We start from the raw sequence: 22,315 nt of genomic DNA on the forward strand, positions 1-22,315 counted from the left end.
ATTCTCTCACACTATGAACTAGGTTTTATTATCTCCACTTTACAGATGGGAAAAACTAAAGCTCAGATCAAGCCCTAAACAGTTTAAATATGAAGTCAGACAGTCAGCACTTGAACTGTTCTCCATAGTAGATCTTATGCGCTAAGAAGGCAGGAACTGCCATAGTAATTAGAAATAACATCCCTTAATGTTTAACAGGGCAATCAAATTCATTTATTAGTTTGATCTTCCCATACAGTATACACAAAATATTGGTTGAATTCACAAATATTAATAAAGTTCACCGTATATAGTATCATCTTTCCCTATCCTACAGAAAAGAGCTAACCTCAACCTCAGCTCTGGGTAAACCTCTCTGTGCTTCCATTTCCTGAGCTAGGATTTACAAAACATGCCTCTCAGAACTTTTTGCAAATTAAATGAGAAAATGAATATATATAACAGCACCTAGGGTAGTGCATTCAAGATAGAGGCAGTGGCACCCTATCTGCACTGGGGTGGCTCTCAAGTCAGTGCTTAAGTTAAACGCAAGTTCGATGCAGCACTATTGTAATCAGTCAGTGTTAATTTTCCTTCCTCAATCTTCACCACCACTTTTTTACACATAGCCACTCCCTTTACAGAACCTACAATGTAAGTCCGCCATTGTATGCAGACAGATCTCTGTCAGCCCAGGGAGATAGAAAAAAGGGCTAAGGGACATTTTACTTCTGGTTGCCTTTTCCCACGCATGTTATCCACTCCCTACCACCTGAGGTTTCAGTGTAATTCCAGCCCCAGTACCGACCTGCAGTGATACTTTGTTTTATCGACTATCAGTAACAATAACAGTAGCTACTATTTAGTGAGTACCTATCCACTTGATTAGGGACAGTTTATATACACAATCCCTAATTCCTCCATTGCAGGGTTGCTAGAATTGTCTCTGTTTTACAAGCAATAAAATTAAGATTTAGCGAGTTTAAGCAATTTGCCCAATATAACAGTCCTTAAGTGGAAAAACCAGGATTCAAACCCAGTCTTTTGGTCTCAAACCAACATTGTACCATTATGCTGAAACACCATGGTTTATGTATAGAACAACCAAAACCTGTCTACTTGACCTAAATTCCCCAATAGATGTTTCCAGCAGGGAAACTGTCCTGTTGCTGCGATAGCTGGTTCTGGAATTCAACTTGCATGTTCATTCCTTATACAATAAGTGTTTCATCAGCATCATTAGGGTCTAACTTGAACGTTCTTCCAGACAGAGACACAACGCTGATAGTTCAAATGCTTTTGACTTGCAACATCTGCTTCCAAATGAACATGCTGCTTCTCTTCTTAAACACCTAAACGATCTGTTCTCTATGACAAAGTCTCAGACTCCCAGGATCAATCCCTTCGCCTCAGCACACAAATGAATTAACATCCTAGCTAGAACACCAGGATTTCTATGCTGATTCTTTTTGAAACATAGCATTCATGCAGCATGATCAAGTGTGTATGTAAAAAAAAAAAAAAAAAAAAAAGTGTGTCTGTGTATGGGGGCAAGGGTGGTAACGGGGGGTGGTTAAAGTATAAACCAAGAAGTCCTGTCAGATCATGTTTTGGTGCAAATGTATTATATGCTTTTCATATTCTTTCTCCGTAACTTTTCTTAAAAGTGAGTCAGAAGGTATAATTCAAGCTTGTCATCATATTCCCATGAGTGCAAAAATAACTTACATTTCTACAAATATTTTTGAGCCTTTTAATATACATTACAAATATTTTAGACCAATCACATTTTGTTGGTGTAACATATTTACAAAACAAAAAATATATTACAATAAATATGAACGAAACAGTGAATCTGATCAACGACGAGCTCTGTCACAACCAGGTATTTAAAAGGAATGCGAAAACCTGTTGGTCTGCATATGTTAAGAGTTTTGAGATGAATAGGGGTCCAGAATTATAATGTATCCAGAAAAGAGATAGGGAACATCCCAAATTTAAGTTAGGTAAGATTCTTTCTCATTGCTAATTACATAATGTTTAATGATGTTTTAAACTGTGAACATTGATGAATTATCCAAACATGATACAAAGCTAATATAGTTCTATCATTTCAAAATGTATGTGACATTCACATAATATCCTTTTAATTATTATCATTATATACTGTAGTTCACACAATATCTACAAATGTGAATGAGAAAAAAGAGTCACAGCAACATGTCTCACATTCCAGTTTTAAATAAGACAAGCACATACCGCATCAAACATTATTTTATGTTAATAAATAACACCTAGTTTTTTATGGTTACTTTGAACAGTTTACAGCTGTATATTTAAAAAGAACATTTTAGGCGAGTTTCACATTGTCAGCAAAAGGTAAAATAAATAATGAATCTTTATAACAAAAAAAAGAAAGAAAGGAAAGGAAGAAAGGAAGGAAGGAAGGGAGGGAGGGAGGAAGGAAGGAAGAAAAGGAGAAAGAGAGAAGAGAAAGAACGAGAGAGTTGTATATAGAACATAAAGTATTTTTGACATGCTGCTTTTCTGGTACAGTCTGCCACAAGAAAATGAAAATAGAAACAAAAAAATGATTGTCTTTTAAAAACAAGTTTTGAAAGCTTTCTACCACACTGAGCACGAACCTTTTAAGACTAGAATGGAGATCTTTTTTGCCATCTGCTTTGCATATATGTCTTCTGCACACTGTGTGTGTGCACACCCAAAGAGATCTACTAAAGTCACAGGACAATAACAACTGCTTGCCCCTTAAAATGAGAAACAGCCAAAACACTGAACTGAAATCCAACCAGTCTGAAGTCTGCAAAGGTTTCAGCCTTGCTTTACTTTCACAGATGTCCCTGTGTGACTGTTGTTCCTGTGGACCCCCGGCAACTTTTCAAACAATAAACCCCACTGTAATAATCCAAGGGGTCCAATTTCCTCAGGTGGGAAAAGGAACCTGGTTCCTCAAAAAGCCAGTCCTGACAAGCCATCGGACTCAGTCTGAAGGGAGCTCGGCTCTCTCTCTGCAACTGCCCCTGTCTGGTTACTAGTGGTTAGTGCTGTCGTCTATTCTCTTCCCACAGCTACTCACAAACCCGGAGGACAAGGGGGTCCATACTACACATCCTTCCTGATCGACTGTGAATGCGCCAAACTGCTTCACAACCTGCTCCCAGCAAAGAGCGTTTTCTCTGCTAAGCAAAAGGAAAAGCATTAAGCCTAATGGCAAAATTAGAAGTTTCCTTCCAATCAGGTTGTTGTTATGGCATTAAGACTTTTTGTTCAAGCATCCAGTTTTCTAAAGGGAAAAGAAGGTAGCAGCCCAACTTTCTGACCAGGAATACAGATTTCTACACTCTCAGAGTCCCTATTTTTCTTTAGCCAGCATTTTCACAAAATTTTAGCTTATCCAGGAAGCGTTGGTAGGAATTACTGGATTATAATATAATCACTTCCCACATAATTCAGGTTCTTTTACATCTGTCAGTCCTCTTGACCAAAAGAAGTATACAGTATTATGCTAGAGACCATAGTAAATTTCCACTGAAAAAGATACTTGGTGCTTGTGTTCCTGGAGTCTATGTGAAGCCATTGCTCAAACTATATCTTTCCAAGAAAATATGAAAACCATTTAAGTCCACCATGTAACCTTATTATTAGAACTTTTGCTCATCGTCCTATCCTCAGACATTGAGATGGGTGCTATGCCTTTGGTGGCCTCTATTTTCCATTCCCCCACAAAATGCTGAGTAGGCTCCCCAAAGGGCAGGCTGGAATGCTGTAAAACTCTGCAAGCTTATCGGACTAAAAGTTCCTCTCCTGCTTTGGACCTTTTATGGGGGGGATCGGAGAAAACAAACATCCACATTCCTTATCAATGAGGAATTAATTTACGAGTAACTTAACAGTTAAGTACTGGATACACGTTGCTGGAGTTTTTTGGTTCACCTGTGAAAACCTCAGAACTGTGACACACACTAAGCATTAGCACAGGTCTGCAGCAGAGATGGAAAAGCTCATACATTAATACAAGGGCTTTTGGCCTTGATTTTCAAATTCAGACCAGGCATCATTGAGCTCCATGAAAATCATCTTTGCATATTGTTCATAAGGTTGCCCAGTAGCCTATAGAAAAAAAAAACAAACCACACATTAGATACCACAGACCAAAGTTTTATTTCTATTAAATTTTTCACTGCTAATATGTGGGCTCTAAGGAATTGAAATGTTTTTCTATTAGGCCATTTCTCTTTTTACAGCCCCATCTACATGCCCCTAATTACTATGACCTCCCCAGGAAGCCCTCCCCCTAGGGATTCACTTTTGGTAGTAGTGGTCAGTCACTGAGTAGGTAACAGAGAAGTTACTGGGCAGCACAAAATGTATCTCCATTTCCAGAATTATCTATCAAATGACAAAGGTTCATGACTGTCTATCTCCAATTGATTAGCCATATTTTGAAAAACACATTTCCCCATTTCTTTTCTTTTAAAAATAAATTTATTTATTTATTTATTTTTGGCTGTGCTGGGTCTTTGTTGCTGTGCGCGGGCTTTCTCTAGTTGCGGTGAACGGAGGCTACTCTTCCTTGCGGTGCTCAGGCTTCTCATTGCGGTAGCTTCTCTTGTTATGGTTGTGGAGCATGGGTTCTAGGTGCACGGGCTTCAGTAGTTGTGGCACAGGGGCTCAGTAGTTGTGGCTCAGGGGCTTAGTTGCTCCACGGCATGTGGGATCTTCCCGGACCAGGGATCAAACCCGTGTCCCCTGCATTGGCAGGCAGATTCTTAACCACTGTGCCATGAGGGAAGTCCCCATTTTCCCATTTCTGAAAAAAGTTCTTGGAGACCCATAACATAAGGCGTATAGTTTGTGAATTTTTCTGGGCTGTTTCCCTTTCTCTTTGATTCACTGAAACACATTATTTCTTTAATACTATCCAGATTAGTCACAAAAAGTGTGGAGAGATGAAAATCAAATATATCAAATTCAAGTACGTGTTCCCAAGCAGGACTTCAGTCACAGCCTCACATCATAGGACTGGTATCCTCAGTCCAAAAGACAGCAAGGGACCCAATTCTGTCAGGGAGGTTTCTGTATATCATGGTGATCTCAACTGTGCCATCCTGTAGCTGAAGTTTCTGACAACGTGCAGCACGTACATGTGTACGTACTTCAATGAAAACATAAACTGGCATAATCAATATAGTGAAGCGTTTAGTTCCATTCTGAGTATTTTGTTAATTCTCACCAAGTTTGCCAACTACGTTCTAAAGCTTTTTTCACTCTATAATCCTGGCTAAATATCCTGCTATATCTCTAAAGGAGAACATTTTCCTGTCCAGCTCTTAGCCCACCCGTAAGTCAAGACACAGTTTGTATCTGTTCCCTGAAAATGAGTCAGTGGTGAACCTTACAGCTAAGGAAGGCCCCTATTCCATTATTTGTAATATATTATTTGATTCCTTTTCTTCTGTTTCATAAAGCGTAACTATTTGTTTAAATACCTTTTTTGAGCCCATGGGATTTATTTTATATAAATGGTCCAAGCAACAAGTTGAAAGTATGATGCTTTGACGCACACTTGTAAACGAACGACAGGAGGCCCAGACACGCGGTGGCGGAGAGCAAGCTGTACTCACTTTATCTGGATGTACCACCAGCACAGCCTTCCTGTACACCTTCTTCACCTGCTCTGGTGTGACCAGGTCTGCCATGCCAACTGGTTTCCACTTAGTCTCCCCAGCCCACAGCATGGTATGCATCGTGGACAGAAGGGCTCTGATATTTCTCTCTTTGCCTTCAATCCATTCCAGAATCTGTAAACACAGGGGCAGTTAAGAGATCCAAATGCTCTCGAGTCCAGAGGGTCTCCACTGTGACTCTGGAAACCCCTCCTGCTCCAGCAACGTCGAGTACCTGCATACTCCAACCTGCCCTCTACCTGCTTTTCTTCCTCCACCCCCGACCTCATCTTTCTGGTTAACTCTTCATCATCCTTCAAGAGCCTGCTCAGGAATTTCATACTGCTCTGCCTTTGAGAGTTTGAATACTTTCCTTCTTCTCTGGCCCCCCCTGAGTTAATTACTCACTCCTAAAGTATAAACTCCATGAGTGCCCACACCATGTCTGTCTGGGTCCCTGCTATCTGCTCCATCTAGTATAGTGACACAGAGACACTAAAAAAAAAGCCTTTGGATAAAAGAACAAATTTCTCCGGGCTAACTTTTAAACATGCTTCTATCATAATATGTGTGACACTTTATTGTAATCATGTGTTTGTCTTTCCCTGCCACTAGGCAGACCTGTTTGAGGAAAGGTAGTGTTTTTAACATATCACTGTAACTCAGAAATCAAATAGTATGCCTGGCATGGAACAGAGCTCAAAAAGGGTTGTTAAATGAATACATTTAGTCATTCATTCCAACTACGAGCATTCATAGTTTGAATCTTCATAGTTCGAACAAATGAGATGATTAAATTGAAGGGTTTGCAACAATGCATCAGCATTTAGCACATAACAGAAGCTTAGTCAAGGTAAATGATGGCTACTCTCCCAAACGATTTAATACCCCGTACCAACTAAATAACCAAGCATGGTTTAAAAGACATAAATGACTTCCTTTTATAGAAAACTGTCAGAGTTTACCTAATGAACAAAGGTTCTTGAGATGGAGCACAAGGTTTTTGGAAGGAATATAAAACCTTTTGGATGTTGTATGAAGTGCAAAGCAAATACAAACAAAGGATCCTATATTGTACTCCAAATAGTATCTGTACGTCTTCAACAAACGTTCGTATCTGTAGGGAAATTATGGCGAAGAACAGTAGTATACTTTTTCAAAATGTGTGACATTGACTAGCTGTACCACTCCTGATTTTGGAGTAACAGATTAGACCCTCATCTTCCAGGCTGCTACAGGGTCAGTATATTTCGTCTTGTGGAAATTCAGCCTCTCTGTCTGTGAAGAGCAGTCCACTTGTCTTGATCTTCACAAACTCTTTCACTATCTCACACCATTCATCAATATAACCACCCTTTTGTTCCCAAATTAACCATCATCCACGATAACATCCTCAGCTATAAAGTAATGTCTCCGTTTTCTCATCTACGAAATAAGGGCGTCACTGGTTTGCAAACTTTAAAAGAAAAGAAGATAATAGGGAAACATTCTCCTTCCCCAAATAGAATCTTACCTAGACTTCCAAGAATCAAAAACAGATAAAAGCAGAAATGCTCTGGTTAAAAGTGGAGGGAAGCAGTGGGGAAGCCAAGGACCTCACCTCCCTCAGCCTTCCTCCCTGCCACCTTCCCAAACCTCCAGATGTAACATTACGGGAGTGAGTAATTCCAGGTACATCAGTATTTCCCTCTCTGTCAGCAAAGAAGAGATCCTGAGGGCTTCAGTTGATCTGGTCTAATATAAAGCTCTCAAAGCAGAAATAGAGGACATAAATAATGCATTCTTCTTACCTCCAAATCATAATGACTTACCTACAGATCGGAATGCCATCTGAACAATAAGATCACCTCCTAAAGAGTGCCACTGCTTATTTGAAAATGTAAACAAAGAAAATCTATACTACCATACCATGGAATAAAGTGCATTTTATTAAAGAAACGAAACAGCATACACAGTACTCCCTGAAAGTACTTTGCTATTAAAGGACACAGTTGTACTCAAATCACAGCTATAGGAACCAAATGAAATAAAGTGGATGCTAGAAACCTAACACGGCACCTTCTATAAGTTAGTCCCACACTGACATCTCCACACACATAATAATCACCCTGGGTCAGAGGCTCACTTACCTTTAATTTCTCAGGATCCATCTCCTTAGCCATTTCCTCCTTTCTCATCTCAGCTATTGTTCGAGGGCCCTTTTTGTCTTTGTGAGCATTAAAACCTTGACCAGAGAGTAGGTCTTCAAAGTCAGCTGCTTTTTGTTTCCCTTCTGCAACATAATATTTTAAAAATTATTATGGTTTTTACTCTGAAACATAATATCATATCATTATATCACAACACTTGGTCTTCAAGGTGCTTTCACATGCACTAAGCCCTTAATCCTCTCAATTACCCTGTCATGTCCATTTTACAGATGAGGAAAGTAAAGTCTGGAGAACTTAAGAGATCATTCAGAATCATATACCATGTCCATGGCAAAGCTTGGACTCGGGGCGGGATTGCTAGATTAAGTCTAATTCCATATCCAGTGTTCCGTCTCTTCATAGATGAGGATATTCATGATTCTACCCCCTGCTCCCTCCCCCACGCCCCCCAGACCCCAGTCACACAACTAGTTAGTATCAGTGATGGGACCAAGACCTGGGTTTTGGTACTTGAAATCCATGCATGCCACTGCTTTCCTGCCCACACTCAGCTGACACTTTTAGTCCATCACAGTGCTCTTTTTTCCCAAGTCTGGTTTTAGCCTCACAATCTTTATCAGTCTGTTTGGAAAAGCAGCCTAGCATAGCAGCAAAGAACAAAGACCCTGGAGACAAACTCTCCAGGTTTGAATTCCAGCTCTGCCCTTATTAGCGATGTGACCTTGGGGCAAGTTCCTTGCCATCTCCATGCCTCAATTTCCTCATCTGTCAACCAGGCATGGTGTGCTTAGAACAGTGCCTGGCTGTTTAAATGTTTGTTGTTAAAACAAAACAGAACCAAAACACAGGAGTACATGCAGTCCATGCCCTTCAACCAAAGCTAGTGTTGGAATTGAAACCCACTTGCCAGCTCTATACTGTAAGGCATTCTGAACGTACACTGTCATACGCACACACTAAAATGTGAGTGCTCTGAGACTAGGGATTTTGTCTGTCTTGTTCGCTGCGTATCCCCAATGTTTTCTACACTGAAGACGCTCCATAAATATTTGCTGATTGAAGACATTCACCCCACATCTACTCAAAATAAGAACGGAGGGGAAGCCAGGTGACTCTATGGAATTATCCAGGAATATCCACTGCTAACTGAAGAACAAACATGATGTTGTATTCCCAATAAGAGGGTCCCTGTCATGTTACTATTGTGAGAAGTCACCTGTGTCATATGCAGTAGAGTGTGGCGGTGAAGAGCAGGGGCTCTAGAGCCACACTGTCCTGGTTCAGATCTTGGCTGTGTCACTTACGAGCTGTATGGACTTAGGAAATTATTGACCTCTGCCTACAACATGGGGTTGGTTTGGGAAGATTATATTAAATAATATGCGAAAACTGCATAGAATAGCACCTGACATATAATAAGCACTCAATAAATGTCAGCTACAGCTACCAGGAAAAGTAGAATTTCATTTTCCATGTTCCATAGGAAGGCCTGTTTCCTTATCATGTCCCTAAACGTTTCATTCTTAGGTATAATCAAATCAACGGAAATGTAAAATATATCATAACAGGCCTTTTAGCAAACTCAAGTTTAACCATCCCTGCTATCCAAAATATATTATTTTTCACTCGCTATCAAGAATCCCATTTGAAAAAGGAAGAATCCCATCCAGGGTATCCTCCAGCCTTAGCTGTTGGGCCATTTTGTGTTCTTGTAACTTTCTTCTCAGAAGAGAGGAAAAAACCATCACAGGAAACCCAATGATCTCAGGAACATCCCCCAACCAGAGGATAATCAAGACCAAACGTCCAAGATACGTCCACCCCTCTAAATGGGGTCCAAGAGCAAATGTGAACACAGTGCTTGAAAGGCTCCCAACCTTCCTCTTCTACCCTCTCTTCCAAAGGAATGACAGCTTCAAGATGCAACCACGCCTCCACTCACATCCATTCAATACCCATTTAGTGCCTACTACATGCCAGGCGCTCTGCTAGGTGCTAATGACAATGAGGCATTGGTCTCAGCGTGGAGAGAGACAGACAGGTGAGCCAGCACTCACAAAGCGATCTGTGTCAGGAGCCTGGTGAAACCTGGAGCTCCAAGCACCACCCTGGTGTAGGGATCGTGCTCTGTCTCTACAATTCAAAGACTGCCTCAGAAACTACCAGAATTGCTTTCTATCTCCTTCTTCAGACATACATACATTTGGGTACCCTACAGCCAGCCTCCATACCGTCATCCTTACCCAAGTTAGCTGCTCCTTTCCCACGTTCGTTCTGGCCCCCAGGCACAGATGAGAAGCTCACGTTGTAGTTGGGTCGGTTCTGGGGAGAGGAGTGGGGCATGCTGGACTGTGGCTTAGACTGTGTCTGCTGCCAGCTGTAGCCACTTCCCTGCTGCCACCCTCCACCCATAGGCTGGGGAGATGCTTTCTGTGGCGAGCTGAGAGGTGGAAATCCTCCACCCAATCCAGTTGGTGTGGAGGGTTTGCTGGCAAATGAAGAACCACCTACAGAACAAATTAAAAAAACAACAAAAAAAGGAGAGAGCGAGAAAGAAGGTAATGCTATTTTGAGTAGCCTCTAACTCCTGTGTCTCAAGTTACTGTTTACAGTGACTTCAGTGGAACTTCCCTTGACTGGTGGCACAATTAGCCTTGCTAATAGTTAAATAAATTGCAGTCATATATTTCCTTTAATCCCCACAATGACACTTTTAGGTATGTATTAATAGCCCCATTTTTTCTTTGGATGAACAAACTATAGCTCAGAGTAGTTAAGTGACTTTCTCAAAGTCACACAGCCAGAAGGTGGCAGAACTGGGACTTCAGTCCAAGTCTTTAACTCCAAGCCAGAAGAGCCCTGGCTCTTCCACTACGCCATCCCAGCCCTCCGTCCCATCCTCTCAGCAGACTCTACTTCACTGGAGTAAAAACTATCAAACGACAAGAACAGGGAATAAAACAAAATACCTTCACTCATGAAGGTGCTACTTAAACTTCAATGAGCAGGATTATTCATGGTCTGTTATAAATACAAGCATGGTTAGTGCCCATGAGTAAACCAAGAGGTTTTGAAATTTCATAAATAGGTTTCAATTTCACACTACTTGCATTTCAGTGCAGGAGAGTAAACACAGCTAACACTCTGACAGCCTTGAATAGGGCAAAGAATCTTATTCGAGCTTTAAGAACTATTACTTTGTGCTGGGAATTTAAGTAGAATCTTGATTCTGTAACTCCTAACTTTTAAGTACTCACTGCATATATGCTGGGCTTTTTCTAAAATACGAAGACCAGTTGTAGCTCATGTTTAAAGAGGTAAAATGAGAAGCTGAAACATGGTGATCTACAGGGACCCTTTCAGGTACCAATTCCAAAACAACAGTGATAATAAAGTAACATTTGTATAGCTCTTCAGAAATTATAAAACATGTTTCTAAATATTACTGCCTTCAATCTACACAACACCCTTCAGAAGTAGGTAGTATTACTAGCCCCACTTTATTTATTTTTCTTTCTTTATCAAAATTACCATTTAAAAATTATTTATTTATTTATTTATTTTTTTGTGGTACGTGGGCCTCTCACTGTTGTGGCCTCTCCCGTTGCGGAGCACAGGCTCCGGACGCGCAGGCTCAGCGGCCATGGCTCATGGGCCCAGCCGCTCTGCGGCATGTGGGATCTTCCCGGACTGGGGCACGAACCCGCATCCCCTGCATCGGCAGGCGGACTCTCAACCACTGTGCCACCAGGGAAGCCCAATTTTTTAAATTTTTATACAATTTTTAAAGGTTACTTTCCATTTAGTTATTACAAAATATTGGCTCTATTCCCTGTGTTGTACAATATATCCTTGAGCCTGTCTTACACCCAGTAGTTTGTACCTCCCACTTCCTCACCCCTATATTGTCCTTCCCTTACTCCACAACACTGGCAACGCCTAGTTTATTCTCTATATCTGTGAATCTGCTTCTTTTCTGTCATATTCACTAGTTCGTTGTATTTTTTAGGTTCCACGTATAAGTGATATCATACAGTATTTGTCTTTCTCTGTCTGACTTATTTCGCTTAGCATAATGCCCTCCGAGTCCATCCATGTTGCTACAAATGGCAAAATTTTGTTCTTTTTTATGGGTGAGTAGTATTCCATGATATATATATATATGCCACATCTTCTTTATCCATTCATCTGTTGATGGACCCTTGGTTGCTTCCATATCTTGGCAATCGTAAATAATGCTGCTATGAACATTGGGGTGCATGTATCTTTTCAAATTAGTGTTTTTGTTTTTTTCAGATATATACCCAGGAGTGGAATTGCTGGGTCATATAGTAGTTCCATTTTCAGTTTTTTGAGAAATGTCCATACTGTTTTCCACAGTCTGGCCCCACTTTAAAGATGAGGAAAGCAAGGCTCAGGGAGGTATACTGATATGCTCATGATCACACAGCTAGTTAATGGAGCTGGGACTTGACTATGGGCTTCCTAGCTCCACATGTTATGTTCATTTCCTGCAGCCATAATCCCTAATCCCTCCCTAAATCTCTGAGTCTTTCACTACAACTCATCCCTTACTTACAGTGTCTTGTTTATATAGATACTGTTCCTCTGCTCTGATCTGGGCTCCTCTTTCCTTTCCTACTAGGAATGTTGTGTTATGACCATCGGACCCAGAGTCACTCTGAGTTTGAGTCTCTGCTCTGTTGCTCACTCGTGCATTCATTCTTGCATGCACTTATTCATTCATTCATTCATAGAGTCATTCATCAGTATCTGTTGAGCATTACTAAGTACCAGATACTGTGCACTGGGAATATAGCTGAAAAACATCTACAGAGAATCCTTGCTCTTCTGCAGTTCAGTGAAAAACTCATCTCCTTGACCTCAATTTTGTCACCTGTGAAATCAGAACTATGTCTAAGTCACAGGTATATCATGAAGGCACAATGGCTACGTGAAAGTTCTTCACAATCCCTGAGTTAAGCGAATAAGAGACGTTATTTTAAAATAATGCAATTTCATATGCCCAGCATGCACCAGGACACCATAAGGGCTCAATAAATACTTGGTAATAGGAAAAAGTAATGACAGGGTTATATTCTGCAGGTAGGCATCGCTGTCAGTGTCTAACTCAGAACACGAAGCCCCTCTTTGTGAGCCCCTGGGCCCTTCTGCCAACAGTGCATCAACAGATACCTTAGGCTGGGTTTGCATTCTGCACTGGGAGTTCATTTTATATTTTAAGGATGCTTACTATCTTCTTTCTGAATATATATATGTTTATTATTTAAAAATTCAATAACACAGAAAGACCTGAAGAACTTAAAAAATACTTTCATATTCCCACCACACTGTCATTTATTTGTCCATTTATAAAACACTAGCGAGCGTCTTCTCCACGCCAGGCTGCAGATACCGTGGTGAACAGGCAGACGCTGACTCTGATCTCAAGCTGTTCATCAACATTGTAGGACTTTCTGATGTCTACCCTTCCGGAATATCTTCTACCCATGGTTAGCAATTCTAATTTTCAACGCCACTGAAGCGGAGAGCTGACAGAAATACAAAGCAGTAGCTAAACCCAGAGGCCACTGCAATCCTCATGAAAAGCAAAAGCAGTGGTCGTCAGACTCGGCTGTGCGTTCGACTCACTTGGGGAGCTTTAAAAACTGTTTATAACCAAGCCACAGCCAAACCAATTAAGTCAGAATATCTATGGGAAGAACTACAGTGTTGGTATCAGAACTGTTCAATGTGAAAATACCTAACGTTCTCAGAAGGATACTACCTTTTTTGAAAAATTGCAGCTATATAATTTGGAAGTTTAATGTTTACTCTAAAGCAATTACCTAAGAGTCAAAAATTCTAATGTGTAGCGCTTGCTTATATACCTGCTCACTGTGCAGCTTCAGGAAGGTCACTTACCTTTCCTGAGCTATGTGAGTTGAAAAATGGGGAAATTTAGGAAACTAGTTTCCCCAGCAGTTTTTTAAGAATTACTGCATTTTAAAAACAACAAAGAACTCTTGAACTCCTCCTAGTAGGTATGCTGTTGCAGTGATACGGACGCAGCTATTCTGAAACTATTTTTGTTGTCTATGAATGCTGAGATCCAAGGAAACGGAAGATACACATATGGAATAGGGGAAAGTAAGGAAGAACCCTGTGGTAGTGGATGGAATTATATATTGATATATGTATTTATATCCACACATCACCTATCTCCATCTCCTGAAAGGCAGAGCAATGACACCCACCCCCGTACCAAAAAACATACTTAGAACAGATTCTGGTTTCTAAATACCACTCCCCACAAAAAGGAATGAGGATTCTTGGAAATGCCTGATTCCAGGACTGGGGTGTAAAAAGTTCAAGATAAGCCTAGAACATCTTCTGCCATAAAGAAAGAAAGTTCTCAAAAATGATGGAATCAAGTGAAAAACATATAGAAGCCAGAACAAAGAAGCTTTCACAAACTAAATGTGGGACAATGTAAACATTAAATAATGACAATAGTAGATGATAACCAACTGAGTCCAAAAAGAATCCACTAGTCTGTTATGATGTGAGAGAGGGAGGGAGCCAGAAAGGAAGGGGGGAGGGGATGGAGAGAGAGGAGATTCTGCCTTAGAGTGAAATGCTAATTAATATACATAGAAAGAAGGACAGAATCAGACAATCACAATTCTGCAGATATCAAGGTAATGCCTGCTTTAGGCAAGAATCACTAATGAATGCTAAAATGCTAAAATGAATGCTTCCCATTCCAAAACCTCCTGGGTAAAAGTCAGATGGAGAACAGGATATTCTCAAATAGAACAGTCTCAAATTATCTCCCCAGATTACTCATTAATTACTATAGGGAAAAATGGTAACTTTATGGTGAAGAAACCTGGCAGACATCACCTTAACCAAGTGATCAAAGTTAACAAATCGAGACGTTCTCAACTGGCCTGTACCCTTCAAGTATCGATGTCACGAAAGGCTGAGGAATGATTCCAGGTTAAAGGTGTCTAAAAGGACATGACAACCAGATGCAAGACCACGATGCCGGAGTTTTTAAAAGAACTTCCTATAAAGGTCACCTCTTCAGAGAGGCCTTCCCTAACCACTTGATATCTAAAATAACACCCCAGCCCAACCCCTACTCGCCATCACTTTCTGCCTTATTTTTTTCACAGCACTCTGCACGGGGCTTATAGTGCAAACTCCAGACCTAGATTTCATGGTGTTGAAATCTTGTGATTTGGGCAAGTTACTTAAACTTTTGTGTCCATGTTTCTTCATTTAAAAATGAGGACTATAACAGTTCCTACTTCAAAAGATTATTGGCAAGATTAAATGAAATGATACGTGTAAAGCACTTAAAATAGAGCCTGGCACTTAGTAAAACCTCCAAATAAACATTAATTGTTTTTATTACTTGACATTATAATATATATTTATTCATTTAGTATTTGTTTCCCCTTCTAGAATACAAGGCTTACAAAGGCAGGAATTTTGTTTTGGTTTTGTTAGTTTGGTTGGTTGGTTTTTACTAAAGGAGTGTTAGCACGTAGAAGGCACTTAGTAAATAGTTGTGGGATGAATAAATGGGTAAAAAATGAACACTGGATAAGATTTTATTTAAAGTAGAACTTTGCCTGTTATATATGATGTTATTATTCTAAAATGTGAAGTTTATTTTAAGATATAAAAAGAGAAATAATTTTGGAGTTCTTAAAAGGAAAAAAGGTCTAAAGGGTATAAAAGAAAAGGTCAAGATTCTGACATAACTACTGGCAAAAAATAAAAAGGTAGTCACGTTCTCATTCTCTGCAGACAATCTGGTTCTAAATGCCTCAGGAGGGCTTTCAGAGAAACTAAACTATCAACGTGCCTCATTTAATCCTTCGTGTGAGGGCTGCCCCACCTTTATTTAACAACTCTGTACTGCCCAGAGAAGGAAGGAGGAAGAAAAGGTTTCAGAACACACTAGTCCAATGAACTACTCCTTGAAGAAAGGTTCCTTGGTGAAATAGTTTGAGAACCCTGCACACTGTATTCCCCTATTGGGAAGTATCACCATGAGCACTGATTCTCAGAAGTTTTTGCAGTAACCCAAATCCACCGAACCCAGTGTTTCCAAAATTACTTCCTCACGAAACACTTATTTTATAACAATAATTAACATATGATGAAAAACAGTTTGGATATACTATAAAGAGAGTCTATTTTCTGTATGGAATTTTAGAAACGGACCCGAGAGCACTGTCGCCAATGGAGAGAAGAGAGGGACAGTATGGGGATCTCACTAGCAACTTCACAGTAAGGCCTATGCACAGCTGGCCCTACCTGGCACAAATCTGACCAGCCTCATGTCTCAGTGTTTTTCTACACATTCATTACTTTTGCTGCAGCCAAACTCTATTGTCAGATGCTCCTGGAAGTTCTAACTTTATTTATGCTACTACTTCAAAATGAGTCATTAGAGAAACGGATTAATAGGGGTTAGTTCCAACCCAATATTTGAAGCCTGTTTCCTTTTTTTAAAAGTCAACCTCGGGTTTTAGAGTATAGCTTAAAAATACACATGATTTTAGATCCTAGGTAACAATACCAGCTTATTTTAACACCAAAGATTTAGATTTGAGGCTTGGTAGCCATAAGTAAATGTTATTTATATCTTAACCTGCTACATTTATACCTAATGTCCCAAGGTCGGCAAAAGGATCCAGAGTCCGCGGTTTGTTTTGATGGGTGGGAGTACCATGCAACGAGCCTGTTGGGCTGGTGGCAGCTGACTTGCTTCCCATTCCAAAACCTCCTGAAAAAAATAATAAGGTCATTGAAAATGAGTTAGTTGTCCAAGGCTGAATTCTGAAATTCAGAAATCCAGAGCTACTGCTCACCTTGTCTCTAAAGGCAAATTAGGACAGGGTTTGCAAATGTGTTAGGAGTTGCTAGACTTATTTCCCTGACTACTAGGTGAGTAGCGGCCTGGAGCAGAAACAGGGAACAGAGAAACCATACGTCATTTCCTGGCCACCCCTGCAAACTATTACGTCTAGCGTTTATCTCACATGTCACCTGACTTCATTCTTTCCTATGGGATTTGGAGTCAGGCCTGAATTCCGGTTCTGCCACTTCCTAGCTGAGTGACGTTTGGCATGTTGCTTAACTTCAATATTTTCTCGTTGGTTAGATAAAGAAACAGCAACTGCTTTAGAAGGTTCTGTGATAAACATAAAGTGTGTGTGTGTGTGTGTGTGTGTGTGTGTGTGTAACTTGCACAGCATCAGAAAACAATCACACAAGATGGCTCTCAAGAAATACAATACTAGCCATCAGAAAGAGAATTTATTTATTATAGACAAATCCAGCCCCCAAACAAGTCCTTTGTGAAGAAAGAAAACCATTCAGATTATGCAACACCTACTCTATGCCAGAAAATCTCACGTAAGTTATTTCACTTAACTGTGTGGAACAAGAATTAGGAACCCCATTTTACAGATAAGAAAACTGAAGTTAAGACTTGTAAAAAATCCAAGAGCTTCTAAACGGTTGAGTTAGATATAAACCCAGATTTGTCTAACTCAATTTATTGTCAAGGCATTTAGCAAATGAGACTTAGACAAGTTAAATACCATATACCATGCAGCACAACCATGCCATCGAGGGCAATGTGAAAAGCTCCGCCAGACTGTGAGCCTTTAGGAACTTTCTTAGGTGGGCTTAACACTCTGTATGGACTCACTTCATCTTGGGTAAAGGATTATGCTTCGGCAACCGGTTAAGTGTGCACAAAATTAATCTGCTGACCATTACCTGGTTTAGTATGCCAGTCCCAACCCCCTGAAACATCTGGCTGAATGTTCACAGCAGGTGTACTAGAAGCTGCAAATGAGAAGAAAAAGAATCAGGACAACATAGCTCAGAATCCACTTTTCTGTTATACACTACTAAACGTAAGGTAGATAGCTAGTGGGAAGCAGCCGCGTAGCACAGGGAGATCAGCTCGGTGCTTTGTGACCGCCTGGAGGGGTGGGATAGGGAGGGTGGGAGGGAGGGAGACGCAAGAGGGAAGAGATATGGGAACATGTGTATATGTATGGCTGACTCGCTTTGTTATGGAACAGAAACTAACACACCATTGTAAAGCAATTATACTCCAATAAAGATGTAAAAAAAAAAGAATCCACTTTTCTGAATTCACACAGGAAAATGCTCTCCCTCTCATGAGGCCTCATGACCTGTCCAGGTCCCAGGTGATTCAATTCCCCCTCTGAGCGCTCCCCACATTCTGCAACATTGTTATTTCGTGCTTTCATCTATGGTTGCTTACATGAGCACCGGTAGAAGCCATAAACTGTCTCTGTTCCTTCTTTGGCTCACTTTTATTTTACCTCATAACTACACTTTGAATTATAATGGTGCATATGTCTGTCTCCAATAAACTGTGAGTTTCTGTGAACTGTGTAACTGTGAAAATTATATTATTCATCTTTGTGTGTCCCATCTCTACACTTAACACAAAGTCGGCTGGCAATTAAAAATAGTGAAATGAAACTTAAACTCAATTTGCCTTGAATTGGCATTAACAAGTGTACGAGAGGCACGGGCAACTTAGAACTGAAATTTTGTTTTCTCCTCCGCTGTGACATGAATGGAGAATGATGAGTCAATCAGAACATGTACTGGGGACTGACTAGACACCACCCACCATGCTGGTGTCAGGTACGTACATACTGTCATTCAAAAAAAAACTCACTGCAGCTTCAAAATTGATCATTCTGACCCTTCTCGAAGTTCCAAATGTAGAATTTAAAAGAAATGTTCAGCTAAAGAGAATGGGATATATTAGAGAAGTACACACTGGTAGAGTAAGTTTTTTTCTACATCTATAAAATTCAAATAAGAAATAGGATGCCGTAAGACAGAATTTCTTTCTAAGACTCTTCTAGGTTCTGTTCATTAAATCAGTGAGTACAACACAAATACTAAAATAACTTTGCAAGTAGGATTTAAGATACAACACACACTCCCCCACTGCCACCAAAAGGATCATCAAAGGACCAAGATTAGCTTTACCAAGCCTTACATTTACCTGTTTTGTTTGCTTAGTACGAACGAAGACATTGTGTACCTTCCCATCATTGAGTTAAACAGAACATGCCATTATCAAAAATAACAGTTCTCCCCTTTTAGCTCTCCCCTTCCCTTTTTCCATACTAATCCATGAAAACTGAGGTGGAAACTAGACAATTTTACTAACATTTGCTCTTTGATTTCCTGTAAACTCTGACCTTAGTCTTACATCTAACTAGGATGCAGAACTAGGAATTAGTACTTCAACCTTATTACTAATCAAACCCTCAAATCCTTACCACCTACCACACATAAGGCACCACACTAGAGAACAGGGAGCTTAAGGACACAGTACCTCTCCTTAAGAAACTTAAAATCTGTTGGAGAGAAAGGAATAAACAAATGAACCAGTAATTACCCAATATTTTAAACTTCTATTTTGCCTTTTATTATGGTTACTTGTTTAGTTTTTCTTCTCAAATTGTGCCCCAAATGATTATTCTCTTCAGAGTAGATATTCAATAAATATTTGTAAAACTCAAAGGCAATATTTCTTGATTCTCAGAAGAGATTGACGGTGCCTTGTAGAAATCCAAGGTGGGCAATCTGACCTCCCAATATGACACCTGAGTCTCACCTGTATATGAAGAGGATGTGACTGACCCACTAACAGTGGAGTAATTCCCTTCTCATCAAGGATAGTGGAAAATTCTTTCACTCACCAGCATGGCACAGATCAAAATAAGAAGTGTAGCCACAAAACGAAGGAGTGCTAACTGTCTGAAACTGAGCTATAAACGTCTTCCAACATGCTCACAAGACAGAACTGAGTCCACTACTGCCATGCCGAAGTATGAACATCCATACCCATGGGACATAAAAGGTAGTACTCATATGAAAACAGTAAATTCAAAGTATTAAAGTCAGGAAAATATATAACCTTACTAACATTATCATTATGCATCGAAGAGACTTAGATAGGAAAAAGTTACAATTCATTTTATATTTATATATTATATGGAAAGACAGATAGATAAAACCTACCGTGTGCCAATAGCTCTTCTAGGCACTACAGAAACATTCATAAACAAAACGAACAAAAACCCCTGCCTTTGTGAGCTCATGTTCTAGTGGGGAGAGAAAGACAACAAAAATAAACAACACATGAGTAAATTATTGAGTATATTAAAGTTGGCAAGTACAACGGAAAGGAAAATGCAGAGAAGCAGGAGGATGGGTTTTAATGTGAAATGGGGCAGTCAGAGTAAACCCCATCGAGAAGCTGACAGCTGAGTAAAGACCAAAGAGGTGAAGGAATTAGCTATGCCGATGTCTTGGGAAGAGGGGACACCAGTGCAACAACAGAGAGGCCAGTGTGGCTGGAATGGAGTGAGCAAGAGGGACAGAATGGGGAAGGAGGTCACAGCCCTGGGTGCTGGAGCACAAAGGGCCTACATAGGCCATTTCAAGGACTTTGGCTTCCATGCTGATTGAGGCACGGAGATTTTGAGCAATGGCGTAACCTACACTTCAAACAAGTGAACAAAAACAACAGCTTTAACCTAGCTGCCTGCGTCTTGCCTCTCAGGGTAGCCAACTTCCAGTCAGGAGATTCTTTTAAGCGGGCACTACTCAAAGGTCAGAGGTGAATTTCTTGTATGTTGTCCTGTGGACCCGCTTCAAATAGTTTGAGATTTAAGACCAACAGGAAATCACCCATAAAGGTTGTTCTTGGACTGCTTTCTCCTTTTCGGTCGTTACAGTTTGACCAGTGCTGCACAACTCATCTTCCTTTTGCATTTGTATGGCTTCCATGAAGTCAAGCTGATGACTGGACCGCATTCTCCAAGGGGACTCAGGGTGCCTTCAACAACAAATACATCGTCCTCTAGGTTGAGGCCAATGATGTTCAATATCCTTCAACATCAGGAATGAGCTTCAGTTTTCCAGCTCAAAGTCATCTGTCCTTCACTGAAGAGCTTTGGTTTTAATCAGTGTTACCTAAGCGATACCTTTTCGCTCTTACAAATGGATGTGATTACGATTCTTTCTACACAACCTAAGTCTCTAACACAGAAATATAATGTGGGCCATGTATAATTTAAAACTTTTCTAGTAGTGACATTAAGAAAGGTAAAAAGACACTAGTAAAATTAATTTTAACAAAATATTTTATTTAACCCAATATATTCAAAAAATTAAATCAAGTGACCAATATAAAAATATTAATAAGATATTCTACTTTTTTTTGTACTGAGTTTTGAAATCTGGTATGCACTTTACACTTAGAGTGCATTTCAAATCAGACTGGCCACATCTCCAGTGCTCAAAAGCCACGTGTGGTTAGTGGCTTCATATTAGAGCTAGTCTAAGATACAAGGATATTGTATTCTAAACTGTTCTGTGGAATACTAATTTTGTGAAATGCCCATCGTATCACCTTTTATTAACCTAGCACTCATTTTTTCACATTTCAAAGACTTCAACTAGTATGCACCTTCCAATCAACTAAAAGTGGCAGTGTTTTTTCTTCTTTCTTAATAGTACATAAAACAAAGAAATGTGCTACAATTAATGATGTCCTATAATTCTGTGCATGTAGCTCTAATGTAAAAAAAAAAAAAATTCCAAATTAAATTTTAGGAAAGCTGAGTAAAACAAAGTTAAGTAGACTTCTTTACTGTAAAATATCTCAGAGCTTTTAATATGTTAATGTGAACAGTTAATTTTCAAAAGAGAGATGCATTATGTAGCTTTCCAAAAAAACAAAAACCAGAAAAACCCCACCTACAGGGTGCTTTTATATCTGAGCACCTCCTGCTATCTGTGGAAAACCATGCTCCACTGAACACAATATAAAATACTTCCTTACCATGCACTGTAGGTGAAGGGCTTCTTGTAGGCTGAAGAAAGGGGTCACTGGAAGCACTGGCTGTATTCAGAAAAGAACCCAGCAAATCCTGACCTGATGGTTTAGCAGGTGCTCCAAATGGGTCAAAGGTGGCACCTAGAAAACAACAGGAGAAAGGTATTTCTCTGTCCTATGAGTTCACCCATTCAACAACTACTGAAGAGCTGTCACTCTTACAAGGCTGTAGGCCAAATACTTGAAAAATCAGGATGATGCCTGCCTCACAGGCTGTTCTACAGACCCATCCTATCCTTATAACTTCCTCCAGGGTTAACAATGGATCCCAAGGATTTCTGACCACACATGAATAATCCCTTCTTTGTGGACAAAGGAGAACTCTGGATTTACCTGTTGGATGAACCATAAACACTATAAGCAAGGGCCCCTTGGGCCTTTGGGCGTCTTAATAACATAAAATAAGTCAGCCAAGCTTACAGACTAATAGATGAGTGGTGAAACAATGCCTGGACCATAGGAGATACCCAATGAATGCACTGTGCTCATATTCAGTGAATTCGTGG

The 22,315-nt window shown here is 40.0% G+C and overlaps 1 protein-coding gene across 4 annotated transcripts in view; it reads right to left on the bottom strand.

Annotated features, from left to right (window-relative positions):
• Positions 1 to 1,718: 1,718 nt before the first annotated feature.
• DNAJC6 (DnaJ heat shock protein family (Hsp40) member C6) overlaps positions 1,719 to 22,315 on the bottom strand; it is a 152,195-nt gene continuing 131,598 nt past the window's right edge. For 3 of the 4 annotated variants that reach the window (XM_033865375.2, XM_033865393.2, XM_033865385.2), the window contains 7 exons: positions 21,756 to 21,890; positions 17,624 to 17,692; positions 16,503 to 16,622; positions 10,060 to 10,323; positions 7,796 to 7,938; positions 5,625 to 5,801; positions 1,719 to 4,110 (listed from right to left, as the gene is read on the bottom strand). In XM_033865375.2, coding sequence (XP_033721266.1) covers positions 4,009 to 4,110; positions 5,625 to 5,801; positions 7,796 to 7,938; positions 10,060 to 10,323; positions 16,503 to 16,622; positions 17,624 to 17,692; positions 21,756 to 21,890 — 1,010 coding nt within the window. In that variant the 3' untranslated portion in view covers positions 1,719 to 4,008. The remainder of the gene's footprint in view (positions 4,111 to 5,624; positions 5,802 to 7,795; positions 7,939 to 10,059; positions 10,324 to 16,502; positions 16,623 to 17,623; positions 17,693 to 21,755; positions 21,891 to 22,315) is intronic. The other variant, XM_073788737.1, reaches the window with a different exon arrangement.

Source organism: Tursiops truncatus, chromosome 1 (assembly GCF_011762595.2).
Source record: "Tursiops truncatus isolate mTurTru1 chromosome 1, mTurTru1.mat.Y, whole genome shotgun sequence".
NCBI lineage: Eukaryota > Metazoa > Chordata > Mammalia > Artiodactyla > Delphinidae > Tursiops > Tursiops truncatus.